Raw genomic sequence first — 22,766 nt, forward strand, 5'->3', positions numbered from 1 at the left:
TATGATTTTTATGTGGAAGTTTCATATTTTATTTTATTATTTTTCACTGATGTAAATTATAAGATTTATTCATAATTGTGATATCACTATTTCATAGTGATGAAGTCACTTAACTTGATATAATAACAACCTATCATATAAACTTGAAATATTTCTCCAAAGTTATACATGTAATTTCTTTCAAATTTTGAAAGAAAACAAGATCAGTCATTGGTGAACTCGTCCGCCATCTATGACGTCACAGATTGTTTCCCAATGCCATTATCCATATCAATTAGTGATGAATCATGAAAATGAATAAATTGTAATATCTTTGTATTCTTTGTTTTGTCAAAGCAAAGAAACAAGTTATATATGAAGCCAGGTGTTGGATCAATCGTTTCAACGTTTCTGTGGGTAAACCCTGATCCCGTTCTCCTCTAAACACCCCTCCCCTAGCCCCCCCCCTCCCCCGCCAATCTCAGTCATAGTGATCTTTGTACTTAGGCAGCTATACAGCCTTCATTTTGTGCTAGAAAAGGAACAAGCCAAAGTACTTTCTTGGATACTTTTGTTGGGAACTTTCACCTCGTCAAATATATATAGTACCTCTTTACGAACTAACTCAAAACTCAAAGTGCGGAAAAAACCATGAAGGACATTTATCTTGACTTGAACAAAATGTTTATCCACTACTCTGTCTGTAATATTATTTTTTACATTTTTTTATGGGTTTTGGTTCGTCTTTTTTTTACGTGGTCAAATGCATGATGTACTTTAATCCCTGCTCAGAAACGAAATATATATGTATATATATATATTTATATATATATTTATATATACACTCCTCGGCAAAAAACATCTTATGATAAGTCCGCACCACCCCCGGAAGCATCACTCCCGTAATTGGCCTCAAATATAGAACACTCTGATGCAGGCAAAAACCCTTCTTACTGTTTGTTTGAAGTTATAAGTGGATAAAAGCATCATGTAAATGGGGAGGAATTATTTCCCATGCCGTAAAATCAATATTACCTGACAGTTGTTAACGAGTAGTGACTGTAAGTGGTTCTGTTAAGAAACCGTCCTCGAATGAGGATGCTATATTGAATTCTTGTCTGTTATCGCGAGTCTTCCCTATTTATTCTGTATTGTTTTACAACTCAATATGAAAGCTGACCGATGCGATCGCCATTCGACTCTTAGTAAGTAAGAGCCAGAAGGTAAAAACAGATCATATTGGCATTTGGCGCCGATGGCTGCATCCTTAAAATCGTGTCAAGACGGTGAGCCGCTCTTTTCAAAAACTATAGTTAAAAAAAACGGCGTCCCATGAACCTTTCTACAATCTTTGGCGGGCTCATTCTTGATTGCCCTTATTAGCATTAAAAACGATTTTCATTATATAGACCATCAATGCAGCTGCAAGTCTACAAAACATTGTACACTCCTGTCTCACATGAGAAAGAGAACCCTGATGATAATGATTTAACCCCAATGGGCTTATGAGAGATGTGCATCTATTTTTGTCTGCCGTAGGTCAAAACTTGAAGGAAAGAGCTCTGAAAACAGTTATCGAGATTTAGTGATGATTAGTGAGCGTTTCTCCTTAAAACAAAAATAAAAACAACATATTTGGAAGTTTTTATAAAATTATCAGGTCAAGTCGGTGCGATGTCATTTAAAGTTTAGAAATATTTAATATGTCAAAGTAAAACAGAACAGTAGCAAACTGCTTATCCACTAAAGAGCCTGTACATGTAAGAGCATGTGTAAAAGTAAGTTGGCCTGACGTTTCGATCCTAGCAGATCCTGCTAGGATCGAAACGTCAAGCCAACTTACTTTTACACATATTAAATATGTATAATTTCATATCCCACTGCTGACACCATCGGCAGTTGTATCCGGGTTAAGTTCTTATAACAAGACACATACATCTTTTCTTGAGCATTTTATAGTTCTTCAATAGTGTATATTTTCTGTTCTACAATTATTACTAATTTTCGTTTGTTTTTTTTGCTCTTTTACTTAGGTTATTCGGACCAAGTGGCGCATGCGCAGCTTGTAATCAACCTATTCCCTCCAGCGAGTTGGTCATGAGGGTACAAAGCAGGGTCTACCATGTGAAGTGTTTCACTTGCAGTTCTTGCCATACTAGACTTGTCCCTGGAGATCGGTACTCTCTCGTCAACGGAAGCATACTATGTGAATTAGATCATTCGAGACTCAGTAAATCACTGGTAGGCAGTGGACCAGCTTCGCAAGGGATAAGAGCAGGTCATAGGGTGAGTGATCCCCCCTTTTGTTTTCGTCGTCACGTGACAATTTTCCAAAGAACCGGTATGATTATTATTATTTTTTGCAGCGGAACAGAGTTTAATGTGAAAATGAAAAGAAACCTCTTCGAGACACACATGTTATGTCGTGTCATCGGGGGGGGGGTGTGAGGGGGGGTGGGATTAATGTAGTTGTATATATCACAGATGAGTTCACTGGTGGTTGATCGTTGCCACCACTAGGGGTGTTAACATGAGTGAAGAAGGGGGAGGGGTATAGGTAAGGCTGGGTAACCTTTTCCCGTGTATAGCTTGGGTTCGTAAGTTTTTAGGTACAAGTATACTGCAACATAGTATATCTTGTATCAGCCCACCCCCCCCCGCCTCCTCCTGTTCCCCTCACCTGTTTCCTACTCAGACCTATGCAGAATAGATCATAAACAGGTTTCCGACACTGCAATATGATATCTTTCTGCTATATTGCATTAAGGTCGGTTGAGTCGTGTCGGTTGGCAGACCTTCTTATCATAATTAATATAGACCTACTTCCATGAGTTTATTGCTTGTTACGAGTATATACATGCTTGCTATCATATTCCATATCTTCCCTTAATGATTCAGTTACTGGATGTTTTTATTGCAACTGTAATGAAAATTGGAGAGATAATTTGACTGAAAATTGCCTCTACTTGACATAACAAAAGTGCAGTAGAGCGTTCATTGATTTATTTTTAAGTTCAGCAAATGTCTTCGTAATTAAAGTCGTAAGGCAATTCACGCGAGGAAACTAGTACAAACATCTTCTTCCCCAAACAATAATGAAAACCTTCGACCACATAGTCTATTGTAGCTATGAATTTATAATGATGTAGCTTTTTTTTTTATTAAAGTTAGTCGGAATATTATTCATTTGATATAGCCAAACAGTCCAGATAATGGTAGGCATTATATACATTTATATATTACTATATATTACTTTATGACTATGGTAATATATTTTAATATATATATAGATAGAAAGATACATAGATAGATATATGTGCATATATAAGTGCACTATATATCAATACAGTATACATATATAAATATATATGTGTGTATATATATATAGGATATATATATATATGGATATATATATAAATATATATATATAATATATATTTAAAGATATATAATATAATATATTTACAGAAAAGTCGTTGATGTCTTGGCCTCATTGGTACCTTCCATATAAAATAGTGTGTGTATGTGTGTGCCTCTCTGTGTGTTACTAAATAGATCGAAACTGGGGGCTGACACTTATTCTTGCCGTTACGCCCTACATGGAAGCCCATCGTACCCTTTCTGTCTCAAACCCTTAGATAACGTGTACCACAAGGTGACGAAACCTATACGTATATATATATATATATATATATATATATATATATATATATATATATATATATATATATATATATATATATATATATATATATATATATATATATATATATATATATATATATATATCAGTGCGGGAGGTATATGCCAGCGTGAAATGTATTTAAGTTTGTTTTCATCTTGCCAAACGCGCTAGTCTACTTCTTCTACCTTTGATTTAGATGACGCATTCCGTTCTCACCCTACACTGTCATCCACCTGTCTATCTGTCGGTCACTTTTTCTCTCTCTCAAATCCGCGAAATAATTTTACAGTTGTTGTTTGTCTTCTTAACCTACCCATCAAGAGACCTATTTGTTGAACTGAAGCAGAAAAATTTAATCTTAAAATTATGAAAGACCACCCATCGTCTTATCAGTCATCTTCCACGCCTACTTATTTAATCCCAACGTCAACACAGGGGTGACTAGAAATGATCGTGCGAAGAAAAGCTGAAATAACAAGACACCCCAACATTTTTTTTGACGATTAATCTGTCTCTTCTTCGGGAAAACCTTTAGCCCTTCCAACTTTTTGCGACAACTCGTTGTTTCTTCCATGCCTTCGCAAAGAGATTTGGATATAGAAGGAAACAGCCGGACCCCGGGGCCAGGGCTACCGGGAGAGACTGGTGTAATTACATTCTGAATTTCTGACGATGAGCTCACCACAACTCATCAGCCGCCAAAAACAAAAAAAGAGAAAGGCCATCAATGTCACTTTTCTATTGACATCTCTCCTCCCCCCTCCATCCTTTAACAGAGGTAGTATAAGGTTTATCAATCTCGTCTTATAGTTGAATCCCTTCTTGGCATTCTTCATCCACTCAGACAGCCGGCCTGTTAATGGAATCCAAATGTATTGCCATCTTTATTTTGCCAAGTGCTTCCAACCAAGCTCGGCAACTCGACCGTGACGTTGTCTCGATGCTGTAATGGTTCAAATTGAGTTAGAAGTGATGTAATTAAATCGCCATCGAGCCGTTTGCATCGTCGAACTCATGTACACTCCCTTATGCCGTCGCTTCGCCTTCGATCGGCTTCTCGAGCGCCCGAGGGCACCGGCCTGCCGCTATTCACCAACAAGACAAGATTTTTTTTTCTCCTACTTCTTCTTCCTTTTTTTTTCGGGCTTAAATTGCCTGGCGGTAATGGACGTGTATTTGCAACAGAAATGATGGATGCAGCACGACATGAAACGTCGATAAAAGCAATTGGAAATGGGGCTCTTGCTATCTCTAAAATGACTCAAGGAATGCTCAGCTGATCTATCAACAATAAGAAAAACAAAACAGAAGATATAAAAGAGGAAAAAAGAGAAGAGAGCCATTAGGAACAGAACGGCAGGAGCATTCATAAAGACATCAGAGGAAATTTTCCTAAATTAACCAAGACCTGATGTTTTGTCATCATGGTTATGACATCTTAACCGCCCAAGGTAACCCTCTCTCCATCTCTCTCTTCTATTCTCTGCCTCTCTCTCGTTAAGAGGAAGTTCGTGCATGACTAAATGGAATTTACATCGAGGGGGGAAACTCGTTTTGAAGAGGAGTATCGTGGATAGAAGACAAGAAGAATGAGAAGAAGATGGGGGGGGGGGGGGGGAGAAACAATGATAAAAGGGCAGGGTTATCTCGAATTAATTATCTCGATGTCTTTTTAATAAAATCCTGACCTGGATGTGGAGTAGAAAAGAACTCAAGGCCAAAGACGATCACCCTACGGAACTTTTGCTTTTATTTATACTCGTTAAGAGCTCGACTTCAAAAAAAAAAACTTGTATAGAAAGAAAAAAGGCAGAAAAAGAAAATCTTCTGATAATATGACACGGCACGTGTTTGGATTTCGTGAAATATCTTCCACTCTTCTTCTCGGTGGGGCTCCAACAGAATAAGAAGAGAAAAGAAAAAGTTATAAGGGAAACCTTTCTGATCTAATTTAATTATAAGTGAGCGTGGCATGTCAGTCGTTTCACCCCATATTAAGTGTTTCAAAAAAAAATAAACTGTCGATAGGGGGGTTCGTAAGGGGGGGGGGTGGGTATAGGGGAAACAAAATTGATTCTTACAAACAAATTATGTGTTCAAGATACAGCTTCCAAAAAATCGAAGGCTTTCTCACATTACGCGAGAACACTGTTAGGAGTATAAGCTAAAACTTAATTACTATAGTGCTAAAGGTACAAGTTATTGATATATTTGGAACTGCGCTATAACCAATGAGTTGTTATTTAAAAACTATCCTGCTATATAACACTGCTGTCGAATGAAACATAACACAAGATGAGCCCATGTATTATTATTATTATTAAAAAAAAAAATTGTGGTTTCTTTTATGAACCTAATTCTGATGCCGTGACGTGTCAAACTTATTAATAATAAAATGGGTGTCATAAAAAAAAAATTTAAAAAAAAAAATGACAGAAATAAATTCTTAACGAAAGGGAGACACTATCGTTGGACTGTGTATAGACTAACATCTCTTACCGTAGATTTGCGGCGGCGTTTTTCTTCCAAAAATGGGTACACGATATGTTACTTCCGGGTTCCCGAAAACCGTCACGATTTTTCACGCGTGGTCACAACTCCTCTTTTTTCTTCCTCTCCATTTTTTACCTCATTTTGTACAAAAAAAGAAATGAAAAGAAAAGAAAAGAAAAGTTAAAATAACCTGAAAAGTCACTTCGAATTGTAGATATATAATCGATATACCCATTTACCTTCCGGCAAAACACGGTGAATTGACTTTTTGATTTATTCCCTAATACTCTGAGTAATATGCTCTTATTTTCTTTTATTCTTGCATTCTTTATTTTTTTCTTACTTTCTTTTTTTACCTAACGATGCGTTGACATCACGAATTTGAGTAGTGCCGTCGACAACATTGGGGATGCTTCTAAGATAATTAAGATTCACATCGTAGTCTTGTAATATTAATCCTATCACACTCGTCTTATTGGCAAACGATATAAACCGTTGATTTATTAGTCAATTTATGGGGCCCTCGTTTCTGGCTTCTTATTATTCCTTCCTTCCTTTCTATCTCTCTCTCTCTATATATATATATCTCTTCTTTTCTTTATTTCATGTTTTATTATAAGCATTGTTCTTTTCACAAATTTATTTCACTGCTAATCGAAAGCACCACTGCCGTTTGGTAGTAGTTATTCTCAGCTCTTGTCTGCCTTGGAAGAATGAAAAAAAAAACACACACACATCGTAATTAAAAGTAACTTAAACCACGTGATCGTGGCTTTTTGGGAACATGCTGGTTAGCAGTAACATATATACAAGACGGTGCGTTAATTATGTTTTCATAGTGTGGTTGAGTGTTGTTTGAGGGAGGCGCGTGTAATTAAAGCCTTGTTCACATTTGGCAAACACACGTGAGGCTTCTTCTTTTTTTTCCCTTCAGGAGGCTAATTAGTGTGTAATGAAAAAAAGCGTGATGTGCCATTGTGTAGTAGATGATGCGGTAATTTAGCAAGAGTATATATAGTCTGACCCTACAGGCAGGACAAGGTCGTTGCGCGTAATAATAATGTTCAAGAGAGGAAAAACACATCTTGAATTTATTCTTAAGGCGTGACACACATTTGGGGGTTATAAGTTTCGAAGGTGGTAGAGAGAGGGGGGCATGTGTGTGTGTGTGGGGGGGGGGTATGTATGTGTTGGGGTAAGCCTTTACATTGCATAGGTGGGTTGAGCAGAATGTTCTGCATCCTATAGGGAACAGCGTCTATCTATAAACTTATTACATCACACCAAGGCTACCGTGACAAAATTTTTTGATAGTCAAATAACTAGGATGACTGGACACAATGTAATTAATTTTGCGCGTATATTTATGACACGTCGTCTAAAAATCGAGGCCAAATATGGAATTTTATTTATGTTGCTGTCAATCTGATTCGTTCAAGCAGGATTCGAAATGATCGATAACAGTTTTTTTGTCTTACAAAACCAGGAAGAGAAAGAAGAAGATCACTTCAGTTTTGACACTTCGTTATGTCAAATTGTCAATGTCAAAATTTTAAGCAGTTTTCTTTCGGGGCATGAAACCCAATTTCTGATTTTTTTCTTTTCGATGACTCTTTGAAGTAAGAAGAGTTGGTCTCTTTCGTGAGATGTGTTTCATGTCCTTTTTTTTTCTCTGTAAGATCGCTACTTTTTCGAGAGATGGTCGACTTTGATTCGTTACAAGCTGTCATGGCTCACTTCGCAATCTTATACTCAATGTCCTATATCTGTCGCCTTGATATGACAGTTTTCCAGAACATATAACAACACAAAAGAAGGTAACAAAACAAAAAGGACGAAAGTCTAAATTAAAATGGTTTCCAGTTTCCAAACAATTCTCACTCTTCTTCGAAAACAAAATTGCAGTAAACGCCGGTAATATTCAACAAGAAAAGAAAAGTTTGAAGGAGTTTTGATTAGTTCAACTCCAATCTGCATGGGCGGGACCTATAGTCCGATTTTTTTGCTTCTACGACGGAAAATGTAACGAAAGTTTGTGATCAGCTATAGTTAGTTTGATCGGGATGGATTATCGCTGTTATTAGTCCCTCAAATAATTCTGACAGTCTCTTATCAGCCGTTCTGGTATTTTGATAGTTGAAACAAGCTATACGTCAGAGATTATGAGAAGAAGTTGAAAACGAAAGAAAATGAGATTGTAATTTTTTTTTGACAAGGCAGCAGAAAATATTTGAAAACGTGATAAAACAACTTACACTTTTGTAGTTTAGATGGTGCCCTTCACGGTCATCATGCCGTGAGCCCTCTTTCCCTTATGACCCCCCCCCCCTTCCCACTCACAATCAACGGCAATATACGGTCATTACCATTTGTCGATATATACCCATCATCTCATATCAGCATTAATTAACGGGATATTATGTCATTGTAATTTAAAGTACGTATAAACCCGTATGCGATGCACGTAATGTTGAATTACTCTCCGAAGATTGATAGAACCCAAATCTGAAAGAGCTAGTGTAAAAACGTCATAGTCAGGTGTTATTTTTTACTGGCGTTTTGAAGCCAAAAAAAAAAAAAAATGAATAACAAAAAATGAGAAGAATTACAGATACAGATGAGAAAATCGATAATTTGATAACCAAAGAAATCAATCATAACCCAGTGTTTCATTCTACAGATATTATGCAGGATCGATCCAATGATCAAGGCAGGAAATGTTCAAATGTGTTCTTGATTTGTGGGGAATATCATTTTCATACTTCTAACAATATTTTATAAAAATAGGAGGAGAAAGGTGCTTTGAAAACGTTTTTCTTGTCTTGGGGGGGGGGGGGTTGGGGTAAAGGATGAGGTGTTGGGGAACGATGTGACATACGAATCATTGGGGGGGAGGGGAGGGGTTGGGTAAAGGATGAGGGGTTGGGAACGATGTGACATATGAATCATGTTCGAACATGTGGACTCTATTTTGATATTTTGAGAAGGAAACAAAAATGTCATATTACCTCTGACGTCGTCGACACATGCACGATTCTGTCGAAACCAACCCAGCATATCTGTAGACGACCACGACTATATGTTACCTATATATAATCGTCAGTTTCATTTTCAAGAAAAAAAAAGGCTATAATCATTTCAACTTTTTTTTTTTTTTTTGGTGACATTTTACGTAGGTCATGGCAAAATGGTTTCTTTTTACGGCATGATGGAGCCAGTGATATCTTCTCCTTCCCATTATCAGCGGTAACTTCCCCTTTTTGTACCCATTTTCTTGGTCATCAGTCGTCAAACGTGTGTGTCTGGCTTCCCTAATGAGCTGGTAACTAAATACTTTCGGGCTTATTAAGACACAATTACTAGATAACGATATTGAGGGGTGGGATGGGATGGGGGGGGGGGAGGAGACCTAGGTACCTGCAACCGGGATACATTAACCTTTTTTATACTGATAACTGGTAACCAATATATGCTAGTGTCAATAGGTCATTGCATTTGCTAGTTGATATCTGGCGTCGCTGTCACGGAGCCCGAACGAGTAATAAAACCTAACCTTTTTGACAATCTAATTGTGGTATTGATGGCTAGGTGATAGGTCACTCACAAGGAAAGTACGCAAATCAAATAATCAAAATAAGCGAGGGAACGAATTCAACCCCATAATTGAAAATCATTTCTGAAGTTTTTTAATATCATTTTGTTGTCAATGACGTAGTAAAAAAAAACTACATGAAGGCCGTGTGACACATGTATAACCTGATCTATACTGACTGACTTGTATGGTTGAAGGCGAAGGAGTAACACGGCGGTGGGTGTTGTCATCGAAGGACACAGTGGGGGGGGGGGGATAAGTAGGTTGGAAAGATGGTAAATGTGTCCTACAAGAGTGACGTATAAAGTTCAGTAGAGCCTAGTTTAGTTAGAACCTGGCTGCGGGAAATGGTCACCACAGGGCAGACCGACTGAGCAACATCAACAATAAACAAAAATAGAAATAAAAAATCCTAAATCGACAGACAGCGTAATGAATATCCTGGGTTTCGCGATTATAGAATGGAATTCACAGGCGCCATTTTGTCGGAGGTGTCTTACTAACATTATGACTTGCTAATATGTGTCAATAGGTTATTGATGGTTTGGTGAATCCCTGCGAATTTTTTGAGAGACCAATGTGTGTTGCATTGTCGACTTTTTTTTTATTATTATTATTAATCTTATTTTTGTGGTGACGCGGTGAGAGCTCTTGGCCCGAAAGAGATAAAAATGCAATTACGGTGAACGGAAAATTAATTTCGGTGGATTCTCTCTAAACATTCTCAACTTTAGGAAGACCTTCATGAAAGACTGAAAATGACTCGTTCTTGTAGAGACTATATGCCTAATCTACGGAAGGGGAGGGGAGTGGAAGGGGAGGGAGGGAGGGAGTTGAAGGGGAGGGGCAGGGTCCGGGGGGATGGGCGAGGGGACGGGAGGGGTAGAATGTCGTCAAACCTACGATATGGTGACGTCTTTATGTGAATGCCGTATGTTCATGAGAATATAATATTATTTTTCACTTTGTACAGTTCACGCATGCAACGTCGATGATTATGCATTCTTCTTGTTGTTAAATCAGGTTGCTCCGCTAGTTGATATCACATTCATATACCGACTATCGTGCATTCATATTTGTCTACAATTTCGAAATTTGTGGTTTTAAGCAAATAATTGGGACCGTAGGCAACATGAAATATATAGAAGTTCACCCGAAGGCATCATGAAATTTTTGATCTTGTGGCTGCGAAAACTGACCCTTAGATGACTCAGTTAGGACACGCCTTAACTTAATATTGATCTTTCTTCAGCAATTAATATTTAGGTCTTTGACAATGTCAATTTAGTGTCATAACGTCGGCCGCTCCGTCCTTACCTACCCCCCTCCCCCCATCCATTCAATTAATATCTCCCTCCCTCTCCCTGTCCGTGTCCCTCCCCTCTCCGCAAGACGCTCCTTTTCTCCTCCACGCACACAAAATATTAACAACTTAATAACTACATGGCCGCCGAAAGAGTATATTTTCTTCAGCAATTCACCATCACGCACTGCAGCTTCCGTTACACGTACAAAGTATAGTTATTTACAGTTGACAAAATTAAAAACACTGGTCACCCCATTTTCGCCGACCGGGCAATGACCCTCTAAAACGCTTAATCTCCTGGAAAACCAGGCACTGACCACCAAACAAAATTTGACCTCCACAGAAAGGCGTATTCTTTTGGAATCTTTTGGTCAATGTATGTAAGTTCATTGGCAGAGCAAGCGATAAAACCCCCTTGTGTAAACCGATTTGAAAACGAGACCAATTGAAAGATAATATACAAACGATTATTGGTAATTTCTAACGCAAGCAATCCCCTCACCGCCGTATAAACTACGACTTTCCTTTCGTGAGGTCTCGGGAAAAGAAAGTAGAGGTTCCGCCACCGCTTTGTGTCGTATCGCGGAATCGTTGAGCTTGAGATATCGAGAGGAGAAAGAGAGAAGAAAAAACCGGATTGTCTTCGAAGACGTCAAAATGAAAAATTGACAGTTTAAAAGCGTCTGGACTTTCAAAGTCGGCAATTCATCAACTCTCCTGTCCTAAGATCAACCTCCATGTCTTGATAAATGAATCGATTGGGTGTCTTTTAGGCTTTTAGAGGATGTTTTTATGTTTTAGACTTGATTAAGTCGTACCCGGGTGGCGTTTTATTGGTAGGGAAAATATGTCTAATTTACATGATGTATCGTAAGCCTTATAGTGCTTTTTACGGCCTTTTTCATTTGTAATCTTTAACGGTGAGTGACAGCTCTCCAAATTGTTTCTGCAATCTTGCAGTTAGATATGAAAGGATTGAGATCACTGCCGTTATCTAGCCAAGTGGATCTTAAAGCGATAGCCAGGGATGAAAAATGATAAGACTTCTAGAGAGAAATGGTATAGCTTTGTCAGTAAAGACGGGGTCGATATTTCCGACATTGTAAAAAGCATGTTGCAAACTTCCGACGGGTTTTTCGATTTTTACATCAAACTTTCGAGTGTTTGCTTCCAGCTCAAGTTAGGAATGTGGGAAAACGGAAGGTTAGGTCTTGAATAGTAGGTCCTGTTTGACTGATGCACAAATACTAGGTATTGCATAAGCTGCTGGTAATATGTCATGGCTTTTTTTTATTGCAGAAGCCTCATATATTTTAGATAAATATGTTTTGAAATAATGACATCATACGTATGGATTATGAGGTTATAACACATTCAAGATGAAAAAGCAGCCAACGTCACCAACACCAAATATATATAGGCCTATATATAGGCACATATATATATATATATAGGCCTATATAGGCCTATGTATATATATATATATATATATATACACAATATATACACCAACAGTGTTGAAATAGTCAGATATGAATATTCTCATGTTACTTGTGCTAAAGTGTGATCGATTTGACAAAGGGGGCAGTGGTAAATCGTATAAGTTTTGACGAACGATATGAAATTAAGCTTCTTACAACTTATGTATTGGCTTTGACAAACACGCAAATTTACACAATGCACAAACACACATCACGAAGCATTGCTTTAAGTTAATATAAAGTTAGGCGCGTCATTAACGAAATTGGATTCATCTTGGGGACATGGAAATCTAGAAATTGGCAGATTACATATTCGATTGAAAGAGAGAATGTTGATCGGGACATAACAAGACCCAGTTTGTATACAAAAGTCTCAAAGCAATTTAAAAAAGTCAAGCTGCAAAAATGAGGAAATTCTTGAATGTAACTATAGGTATTAGGCCCTACATTCATTCTTGAAGATTCTTTTACAGATTCATTCCGTTGTATTCTGTTGTATTTTGTGGAGAGGACTTTTGCTTTCTTACATTGTATTCCTTTGTATCGTGTTGAGGGGACACGACGTCTCTTGTATTGTATTACATGATATCATGTTGAAAGGTCCTCTATACTCCTCTTACATTGTACTCCATTGTATCATGTTAATTGGACTCTCTCATATATTGTATTCCACTGTATCATGTTGAGGAGACACTTGCTTGCTTATTGTATGTCATTTTATAGTGTTGAGGGTACTCGACCTCTCTTCCGTTGTATTCCATCGTATCATGTTGAGGGGACCCGACCTCTCTCCATTGTATTCCATCGTATCATGTTGAAGGGACTCTTGCTTTCTTACATTGTATTCCATTGTACCATGTTGAGGGGACTCTTGCTCTCTTTCGTTGTATTCCAATGTATCATGTTGAGGGGACTCGACCTCTCTCCATTGTATTCCATCGTAACGTGTTGAGGGGATCATTGCCTTCTTCCAATTCGCATAACCCTGTGGCAATACATAGCTTTTATGACTTGAGGTAACGCTACCTGTATCAGGCCTTAATGATAACTTTCTCACCTTGTGACTGGTATAGTTTAGGTCGTCCAAGACGCTCGAAATACTATATAGCACAAGTGCTGTGTTGAAGGCACTGATAAATACCGCAACCTTTTTAATGATTTATTTATATCATTATATCATCTTAATTTAAGTACTGTAGCCTGACTTGATTTAAAGAAGAGGGACGCATGTATCGTGACCCACTTCCAATGTCCCCATACCACTTCTATTACGAATCAAATTATTGTTGAGTTTTAATTTGACCACCAAACTGAGAAAACAAATCAACTCTCTACCTCTGTATTCCCTCAACACGAAAGCATGCGGGGTCGACTAGCAATAGTTAACATATCGGTCTGATTGTTGGGAAAGACTGAACCATATAAATCTATACCCGCTGGGATATACCAAGAAAGTAATCCAGTGACCCATCATGACCCAATTAACTGCCATAAATCACTTGTAAAGTCATATTTTGTTTATCCATCGACCTTTAACAAAACACCGCACCTATTTAATTACTTAGATTCTCATACTTAAAGAGGTATGAGCAGAGTTTAAAAAAAAGCCCCCCCCCCCCCCATCCTTTGAGCGAAAGGTGATTAAATTATGATTTTCATTTCCAACCTAGTTTTTACTTCTCAAACAATTCACAACTTTGATCCCTCTGTCGCTTTCTTATTATTCACTCACCCGCACACGCATTCACGCACACACCTCCCTCTTTTTCTTTCTCTGTCCCTATTCTGTGACAAGGTGGGCTGAAAAAGACATTTGGAAAGTAATTAAATGATAGCGGAAACCAATTTGAGGGTAACGTAAGATAAACACTGCCTGATTTAATAAAAAAAAAATATATAAAAAAAAAATCACCGAAGTTTGATAAGCGCGGTATTCATAAGATTTGTACCTTTAACCTCAGGAATCAGTAGAGAGGGTCATTATTTTTCTTGATTTGAGTTTCGAATGACTGTAAAAAAAGCTGACATTGACCGGATAAACCAGATCGAACCCCAAAGAGAGAGGAGTGTCACGCAGTCACAAATCTTTCGGTGGAAACATTCACATGTCGAGGTAGTATCCGACAACCATTATAACTCTATGATCTCCATTTAAATGGTTGTTGTGACACTGATGATAAACAGTTGCGCCGCGTATCGTGGATGTTTCGATATTGGAAGGGGGTGAGGGCGGGGAAGGGCGCATGTACTGGAGGGACATTAGCCAAGTAGGACCATTTCGGTGGGGGGGGGGGGGGTGATCGTTACCCTTTGGGAAACTTATTTTTGGAGGAATTTTAGACGTTAAATGTCGCCATAATTGTATTTATGATTGTTATGTAACGCATTTTTTAAATATTTCTTTAGTACAGAAAGTGATAGATTTGGAAGAAAAAATATGGGGAAGGCGGACCCGTAGCCAAGGTCGGGGGGGGGGGGGGTCCATGCTTGGGCAATGTCCTCCATGATTTCGATTATGTCTCCCCATTTTTTTTTCAAATGTATGGTTTCAGTAATGAACCCCCCCCCCCCGCAACCCCCTATGATAGATCCACGCAAATGCCTCCTTCAAAACAAAGATTCTTTCCCTCCAAACAAACACACACTCTGCCCCTCCCAAATTTAACAAGCTGGCTACGGGCCCGGTGGGAATGGGGGAGGGATCCAACTACTATTGAATTCTTTGGAAAGTGAAGAAAATCTTTCAATGTGGATAAATGACTTGTATATATATATTAAACAGGAAATTTGGTGATAACATAATCATAAAGCTTATAGGTTTACATATTAGTCTTGTTGTACAGGAAATTTAATGCAACTTTGACACACACACAAACAAATCAACTACGGTCTAATGAATATCCCTTTAATGTCATTAAAAATTCTGTTGTGTATTCGAACCCATAAATCATCAAGATTAACCAGAATCTTACCAGAAATTGTGCCACAAGCACATTCCTTGGTTTTTAATAAGACCAAAGTTTTTTTTCTTCCTGGCGTAATACTAAAAGATGTAGGCCTATAGTTGAAATAAGGTGTTTTCTTTAGGATCCAGTCTATAAAGGTTATAGATATTACTCTTTGAGAAATATATTAACAGTTCGTAACTAGTCTGTAGTCTTCAACAATAATCTGGTTCGCTTTAATTTTCTCTTCAACGAAAATCAGAAGACCACTTTTAAATACTATGCTTCCACGTCTTCTTAAAACCATTGAGTTACAGAAACGTACATCTTCAGAGTTTAAGAACCCCCCCCCCACCCCCACCAAAAAAAGTAATAATATTGATTTAAATGAAATATGGTTTACAACCCTGGTGGTGAAGTCTTTTTTCTCTTAATCTGGAGTCTTTCACAACAACGACGACACGCCCACCTCATTCGCACCCCACCCCGCTTACCCCTCTTCGCCCACCTCCTCCCATTTCGTCCCAATACCCAACCTATTCCCATCCATCGACTCACCACCCTTAACCCCCTCCTCAAGCGCCTCCTATCTGTTTTACTCTAGTCATACGCGTCTGTGGAACTGGTTTTATAACCATAACATACTTAGGTGTACTTGATATTCGTCCACATTTAGTACAGAATGTGTTTTTCTAATGTTTAGTTTCCCCGGGGAAGATGACAGAAGCTCGAATCGAAATCAGTGTCTCTATCGTACAACTGTTTTAGCTTCAGAAAACCGTTTTACCCTTTGGAATTCAGTGCCAACGCACCTTAACATATATTCAATTCTGATTTGCATGCTGTTCACATATACAAACGAATAACTGTCGCTATTGAGTGGATCTGTCGATAAAAGCTGAACGCAATTCCATTTTTGTTTTTGCCTTAAGGATATCACCGCAATCTTTTAATGAGATCCTGGACAATTTACTCAAATCCGTCTGTCAAAGAAGGTATTTTCAAAAATCTTGTTCTCATTTTGGGGTTCTCAATCAGTCAGTCTTTTTGCTCGCCATATTCAGAGGGGATTTGAGTGGCCTATTTCAGAAACGAAAGAATATATATATATATATATATATATATATATATATATATATATATATAGTTATATATATAGTTATATATATATATATATAGTTATATATATATATATATATATATATATATATATATATATATATATATACATATATATATATATATATATATATATATATATATATATATATATATATATATATATATATATATATATATATATATATATATATATATATGAGGGGGGGGGGGGAGAAAAAAGGACGAAACTTTCGCTCTTTCTTCTCACTTGAAATTTTATGCGATAGTAAAATGTTTTCATACTGTTGAAGTGAGGGTATACTCAGGATGTGACATATGCTTAAGGCCCAAAGGGGTAAGAGTTACAATCCATAGCCAATCACACCGCAATTCGTATAGCTTTAACCTAGGCGACTTGGGTTTTTTTAAAAACAATATTCGATGGTCATAAATTCGAGGGGTACGGTGTGTGGAGAGGTACGGGTGGGCAGGAAGGGAAGGGCGTAAAGGGAGGGGTTGGCGGATGGGAGGGAGGGTGATAGTAGGGTTAGGAGGGGATGAATAGGAGGGGCGGGCGAGTGAGTGAGTGGGTGGAGTGAGTGAGAGTGGGTGGGATGGTCAATTGCGCAGAGACTTATACACAGGGCCGTCTTAACGCATGGGCCCACTGGGCCCTGGCCCAGGGCCCCGCGATGTCAGAGGCCCCGCAATCGTAGTAACCCCATGTCTTAATATGGGAGGAAAACTTATTGAATAGGCCATTATGCCTGATTGAATTCGATACTTGACAACTTGTGACGAGAGTTGGTGAAACACTTGAGACTTTTTTTTTTTTACATTAAATATTCGAATCTGAGTTGGCAACCCTGGAATATACAATGCCCGGGAGGCTTACACAGAGAAACTGTTACTCCGTAACTATAAGAAAGAGGAAGTTGCCTCAGCCACGAAAGGCATAAAATTTGAAAACCGTGGGCAATACCTCACTACCAAACCTAAACAAAAGGAACCACCACTTGTGTTCAAGCTCACCTATACACCCCATATCAAAACCACGCATTTGAAAAAAAAAAAGCACTTTTGAAACATTGGCACTTAATCTCGCAACACGCGGAATTATCCAAACTGTTTCCAAAAGAACCGATTCTAGCCTACAAAAGGGCCCAAAATCTCAAAGATTTACTTGTTAACTCAAGGTTTCGTACTAACGAAGAATCAGCTGACTCTCAAGGTTAACACAGAGCTCTTTTAGATGCCCTTATAGCTGCACTATGAGTCCATAAAAACTCGTGCACAGAAAATAGATGCATTTTGAAAACGAGACGCCCAGGCCGAATATAAAATATTCAAAGCCTACTACTGATGAAGCTCCTCCTATAAAGTTTGAGAGCAGAAACCGGTTTAGTTGGTCATAAGAACCTACGCTAGTCTCGCCTACTATTAAGTTATACATATAACTGGCAAAAACATGCATTGGTCTACAGTATGCAAGTTTAACTCACGTCTACGGTATGTGATTTTCAAAGCGAAACAATTTTGTCTAATCTTGGCCCGTCGCCTCTTAGCCCCCCCCCCTCCGAGAACTTCCCTCATTACGTCATCGTCGACTCCACCCCCTCCATCCTTCCCCTCCTCTTAGCTATACCACCTTTCATAGTAGTCAGTCCTCTTGAAGGTTGACTCACATGCATATATACCGTTTTCCAATTAACTAGCCATCACCTTTTCTTTAAGGTGCCTTTTGGGACTGCCAATATAGGCAAGCCTGTTTGAAACTGTAGACGCGGTTATGTCATTTCTGCAGGAACCATCAAACTTATGAGCATCTTGACAGGGTGGAAGCCCGCTGTCTGTTAGGCAGCCTCAATTCATCCTGTATCCATCAATTCTAGGAGGAACTATATACCGTCTCAACACATGCCATTCCACTAAGTAGCCTCGTTTATCACCGAAACCTTTTACATTATAAACTTGCCCTTCAAATCTTGACCGAACTTTTTTTTCTCCCCCCCCTTGAGAGTCATGTTAGTGGATGTTTATTCACATTTCTTCTTAGTTGAAAGGGGTGTGTGTGTGGGGGGGGGGGGGGGGTTGGCGGGTGGGTTCGGACGGGGTTATGACGTCACATTAATTTCAATCTTACGTAACGAACTTTTTACACGCAATTTTTGTTACACCCTTTTCTTTTGATTGAAACAAAATGGGGGTGTTGTAAAATGAAAATAATAATAATTCGATAAAAACGGCGTGCCATGGAAGATCATTATACTACGGTCGTTTTTCGTGTTTCTATACATTAGTGATGTTGCATGGTGTCAAAAAAAAAAAATATTTCAAAAGAATGTTCGTATTATTTTAAAGTATTTTACCCTTTTTGTTTTGTTTTTTCTTTCTCCCTACCTGAAGTCTTCGCCCCGAACCCAATTACTCTATCATCACCGCGTATGAATCAACACAATTATGGAGATAATTAAGGCCTTTCGGAGGGTAAATGACCTTCTATTGGGTTATGTGAACCATACGCCTTGAAGCTATAACAAGGATCTGAGCCTTTTTCTCTTTCTTTTAAACTCACTCATTCAAGCACTCATTCTTAACCCCCCTTCCTTCTCTTCGGAGTTGGCTTGGGTTACATCTCCAAACCTCGTGGAATTTACGAGGAATTTATGTATGAATTCCCTTATATATATTTTGATCTCAAACCGTATACTTCATTTCAATAGGGCATTATTATATGGGTTTAAGAGCTATATACCAACCATGAAGTTTTTTGAAAAATAAAAAAAAGTGCCCGATCTACTTATGGCAGAAGGAGAAGAAGAAGATGAAGAAAAAAAAAAAGTAGGGAAGCGGTAAACAAGCCATATCTTTAGGCGACTTGACACAAGCCCCATCGATAATGGGAAAGTTTCTTTTAATCTTTTGGAGTGGGGTTCGCAGCCTGCAGCCCTGCAGGGTGACAGCTTTTAAATGGTGTGTTTACTTAATCAAGATTGAAATGAAATATATAAAAAAAAAAATGAAAATGTATAGACCACGCCATCTTTGGGGGCTTTCACGTAAATTGTGTGGGAATGAAATATATATATATAATAGAAGAACTCTCCCATAGCCCGTATGTATGTATATATAAAGGGAAAATAGACCATGTTATATATAAAGCATGCAGGCAAAAGCTATCATAGTAATTTTGGAAAGCGACGTGCATGTCCCCGTAGTCGCTGGTTTAATCAAAACGGCAAACGGGGGATTGCCGGGGAATAATATCGTTAATGGAAAGCAGCTTACTGAAATCTACTCGACCGATCGAATTTCGTTCAAGTAAAAGTGACTTTTAGCCGACTATAGAATGCTTCACTGTCAAATGACACTATGTGTATACGTCTGTCCAAGATGCTTCTTTTTTCTTCTTCTTCTTCTTCTTGCTTTCGATCTTTCTCTATCTTATTCTTCTTGTCTTGGGTTATTACCAACCAAATATTCTTGAAGGGAGATTAGGTGTATGAAATGAAAGTTGACAACTGTAGTCCAAGGAATATACCACTAGTAATAGCTTTTATGCAAATGATATCTTTGAATCTTTTGATTTGTCGTTTATAAGACATCCGGGTATTATCGTGTTATATAAGACAGGTTTTCGCTGTCATTTTCTCCTCTTCTTCGTTTTTTTTTCGGAAATAGAAATTTGAAGAAGAAAAAAAAGAAAAGACAGCCCAAAATAAAAAAACGATAGTTTAAACCGATGACATTTTTTGGGGGGGTTTATAGTATAATATGAGGTAATTTAACAGTTTCGTGTTGCATGTCAACTTAAATCCTGTATTATCTCTTCAGATTAATTACCAATTTACTAAATTGGATATTTCAATCCCATTGATTAATGATGATGTTCTCTAAATGCTTCACGAAACACTCGGGTTTCTTTGCATGTTCTGTTAATAATGTGAATAAATTAGTTATCAGATCAAACCAATGCATTATTGTCACCCCTCAGGAAGTAGAGCTGTCGCAGGCTGTTGTGTTTTTTTTTTGGTTTGCAGCCTTTATATAACCATTCCAATGGAAGATACAATTATAAAACCTCACCTTTCTCCACGTTTTTCTGCACTTAAAGAAAGATAAGAGTGGATGAGATATTCTATCTTAGAGGGGTTCAGTTGTTATCTTCATATACCGGTTCCGCGAATTATCGTCGTCTTTGCACTGCCCTATAAATATCTGCAACCTTTTTATGTCAGCATTTCTGCATAATTAGTCATTTAAATGTCTCCCCCCTGTTTTACGTTAGAACAGATGCCATATACAAAGCATATACAAAGTACAGTAAAACGATCTACACACTGAAACGGTTCCGTTCAGTTGTTTTCTTCATATACCGGTTCCGCGAATTATCGTCGTCTTTGCACTGCCCTATAAATATCTGCAACCTTTTTATGTCAGCATTTCTGCATAATTAGTCACTTAATTGTCTCCTCCCTCCTCCTTTTTTTACATTAGAACAGATGCCATTTAAAAAGTACAGTAAAACGATCTACACTGAAACTGATGCTGACTGCCATGAATATTAAAATTTGAAAGGCTTATCTATGACTCAATCTTTCTCTCTTAGACAATGATCTCTTTGAGTAAACGGGAGAACAAACCATATTCAATACGGTAGAGATACGTGTATTTCTTCGTGTACCCCTCCCCTCCTTTTCAATCCACAACCCCACTCCCTCCAAAAAGAAGTTATTAGTACGACACCTTCCCTCCTTTTCTGTCCCCACTACCCCCCCCCCCACACCCCCTCCATGAAGTAGTTATTAGCACAACCGTTCTTATAGACCTAATATTACTTATATATACCAATTTTATTTAATGTAGCCTCAGAACACACCATGCATGTCACGCCTAAATTACTCTTTCTGGCGGAGTACCTTCACCCCCCTAACCCACCCCCTCTACATTGCACTCGGTTTCAACGACTTTACGACCACACAAACCCTCATATTTATAAAACCCGGATCCACCACCACTCATTTATGTGCCAATTATATAGGTCTACCCGTACGCATTATTGCCTATAGGTCTACCATTGAATTCACACTGACTTGAAACTACTATAATCTTTGTGTTATAAGAAAAACTAATTGTATTTATGCCGGCATATGAAAGGTAATATCGACTACGTTTGTTTTCATGGGTGCGTTATTATTGTCGTAGGCATCCCGACTATAGTGAGCATGCAAGAGGGGGGGCAAGGGAATATGTCCCCCTTCTGATTGTAGGCTTACACCCCCCCCCCCCCCCACCCCCGCTCATTACGACCATCACATCCGCATCCATTCACTCTCTGAACACGTGATATATCGTGATGTACCAACTAACTGTCGTTTAGTAATTCGTGTCCACTCCCCATCCTTTCACCCCCACCCCACCGCCCGCCCCATTCTAGTTGTAGGCTTTCACCCTGAGTCCCCCTCCACCACCGTTATGCCCTTCACTTCCTTACCCCTTCACGCGAGTAAAACGTGATTTACGGCCAAATAATCTGTGCGAGAAACTTTTAAACGAACCTTTGACACCGACTGCAGTTTGACCATTCATTCGTTCAATGATTAATACATGCATGCATGGTTTGTTATTATTGATAAATTCGTGCACCATTGTAAAATAGTACGCATGTATAGATGACAGCATAACAAAGCTCAATAGAGTTGCCCACAATAGGTCGTATAACCACAGAGTATACACACATACGTATATTTGTATAGCTAGATAATGCCTATTTTTATATGATGACATATCATTCATTACCATTGATTTTATAGAATTAATATGCTATAGACATTATACAGACTGTATTGAAATAAGTTATTTCCACGAAACATATATACTTTACAATCCGCATTCAATTAAGCCAACTTCAAAAGCCTATTCGAAGCGAAAGAAATTGGTGTTCCCCCTATTTTTTTTTTTTTTTAATTTTGCGTTATATTCACAAATTAATTGCTTCTCATGATTAAAACCCACTTTTCACAGATGCGGGGCACTCGGGTGATTACTTTAGCCTTTATGCTTAGTTTTTACGAGAATAAACTGGACAAAAAAAAAATTAGGTAGAATATCGACCGTGCAACAGTTTTCTGATGAAAAAAAAGGAGGAGGTCCATTAATTAAAAAAGCAAGCTTTGGCGGGAAG

At 38.2% G+C, this 22,766-nt stretch overlaps 1 protein-coding gene across 1 annotated transcript in view; it reads left to right on the forward strand.

Moving 5' to 3' along the window:
- Positions 1-22,766, forward strand: part of LOC139963817 (LIM domain transcription factor LMO4.1-like) — a 74,435-nt gene that overhangs the window by 44,948 nt on the left and 6,721 nt on the right. Inside the window, exon 3 of the mRNA XM_071964999.1 lies at positions 2,013-2,265. Coding sequence (XP_071821100.1) covers positions 2,013-2,265 — 253 coding nt within the window. The remainder of the gene's footprint in view (positions 1-2,012; positions 2,266-22,766) is intronic.

Source organism: Apostichopus japonicus, chromosome 22 (genome assembly GCF_037975245.1).
Source record: "Apostichopus japonicus isolate 1M-3 chromosome 22, ASM3797524v1, whole genome shotgun sequence".
Taxonomy (NCBI): domain Eukaryota; kingdom Metazoa; phylum Echinodermata; class Holothuroidea; order Aspidochirotida; family Stichopodidae; genus Apostichopus; species Apostichopus japonicus.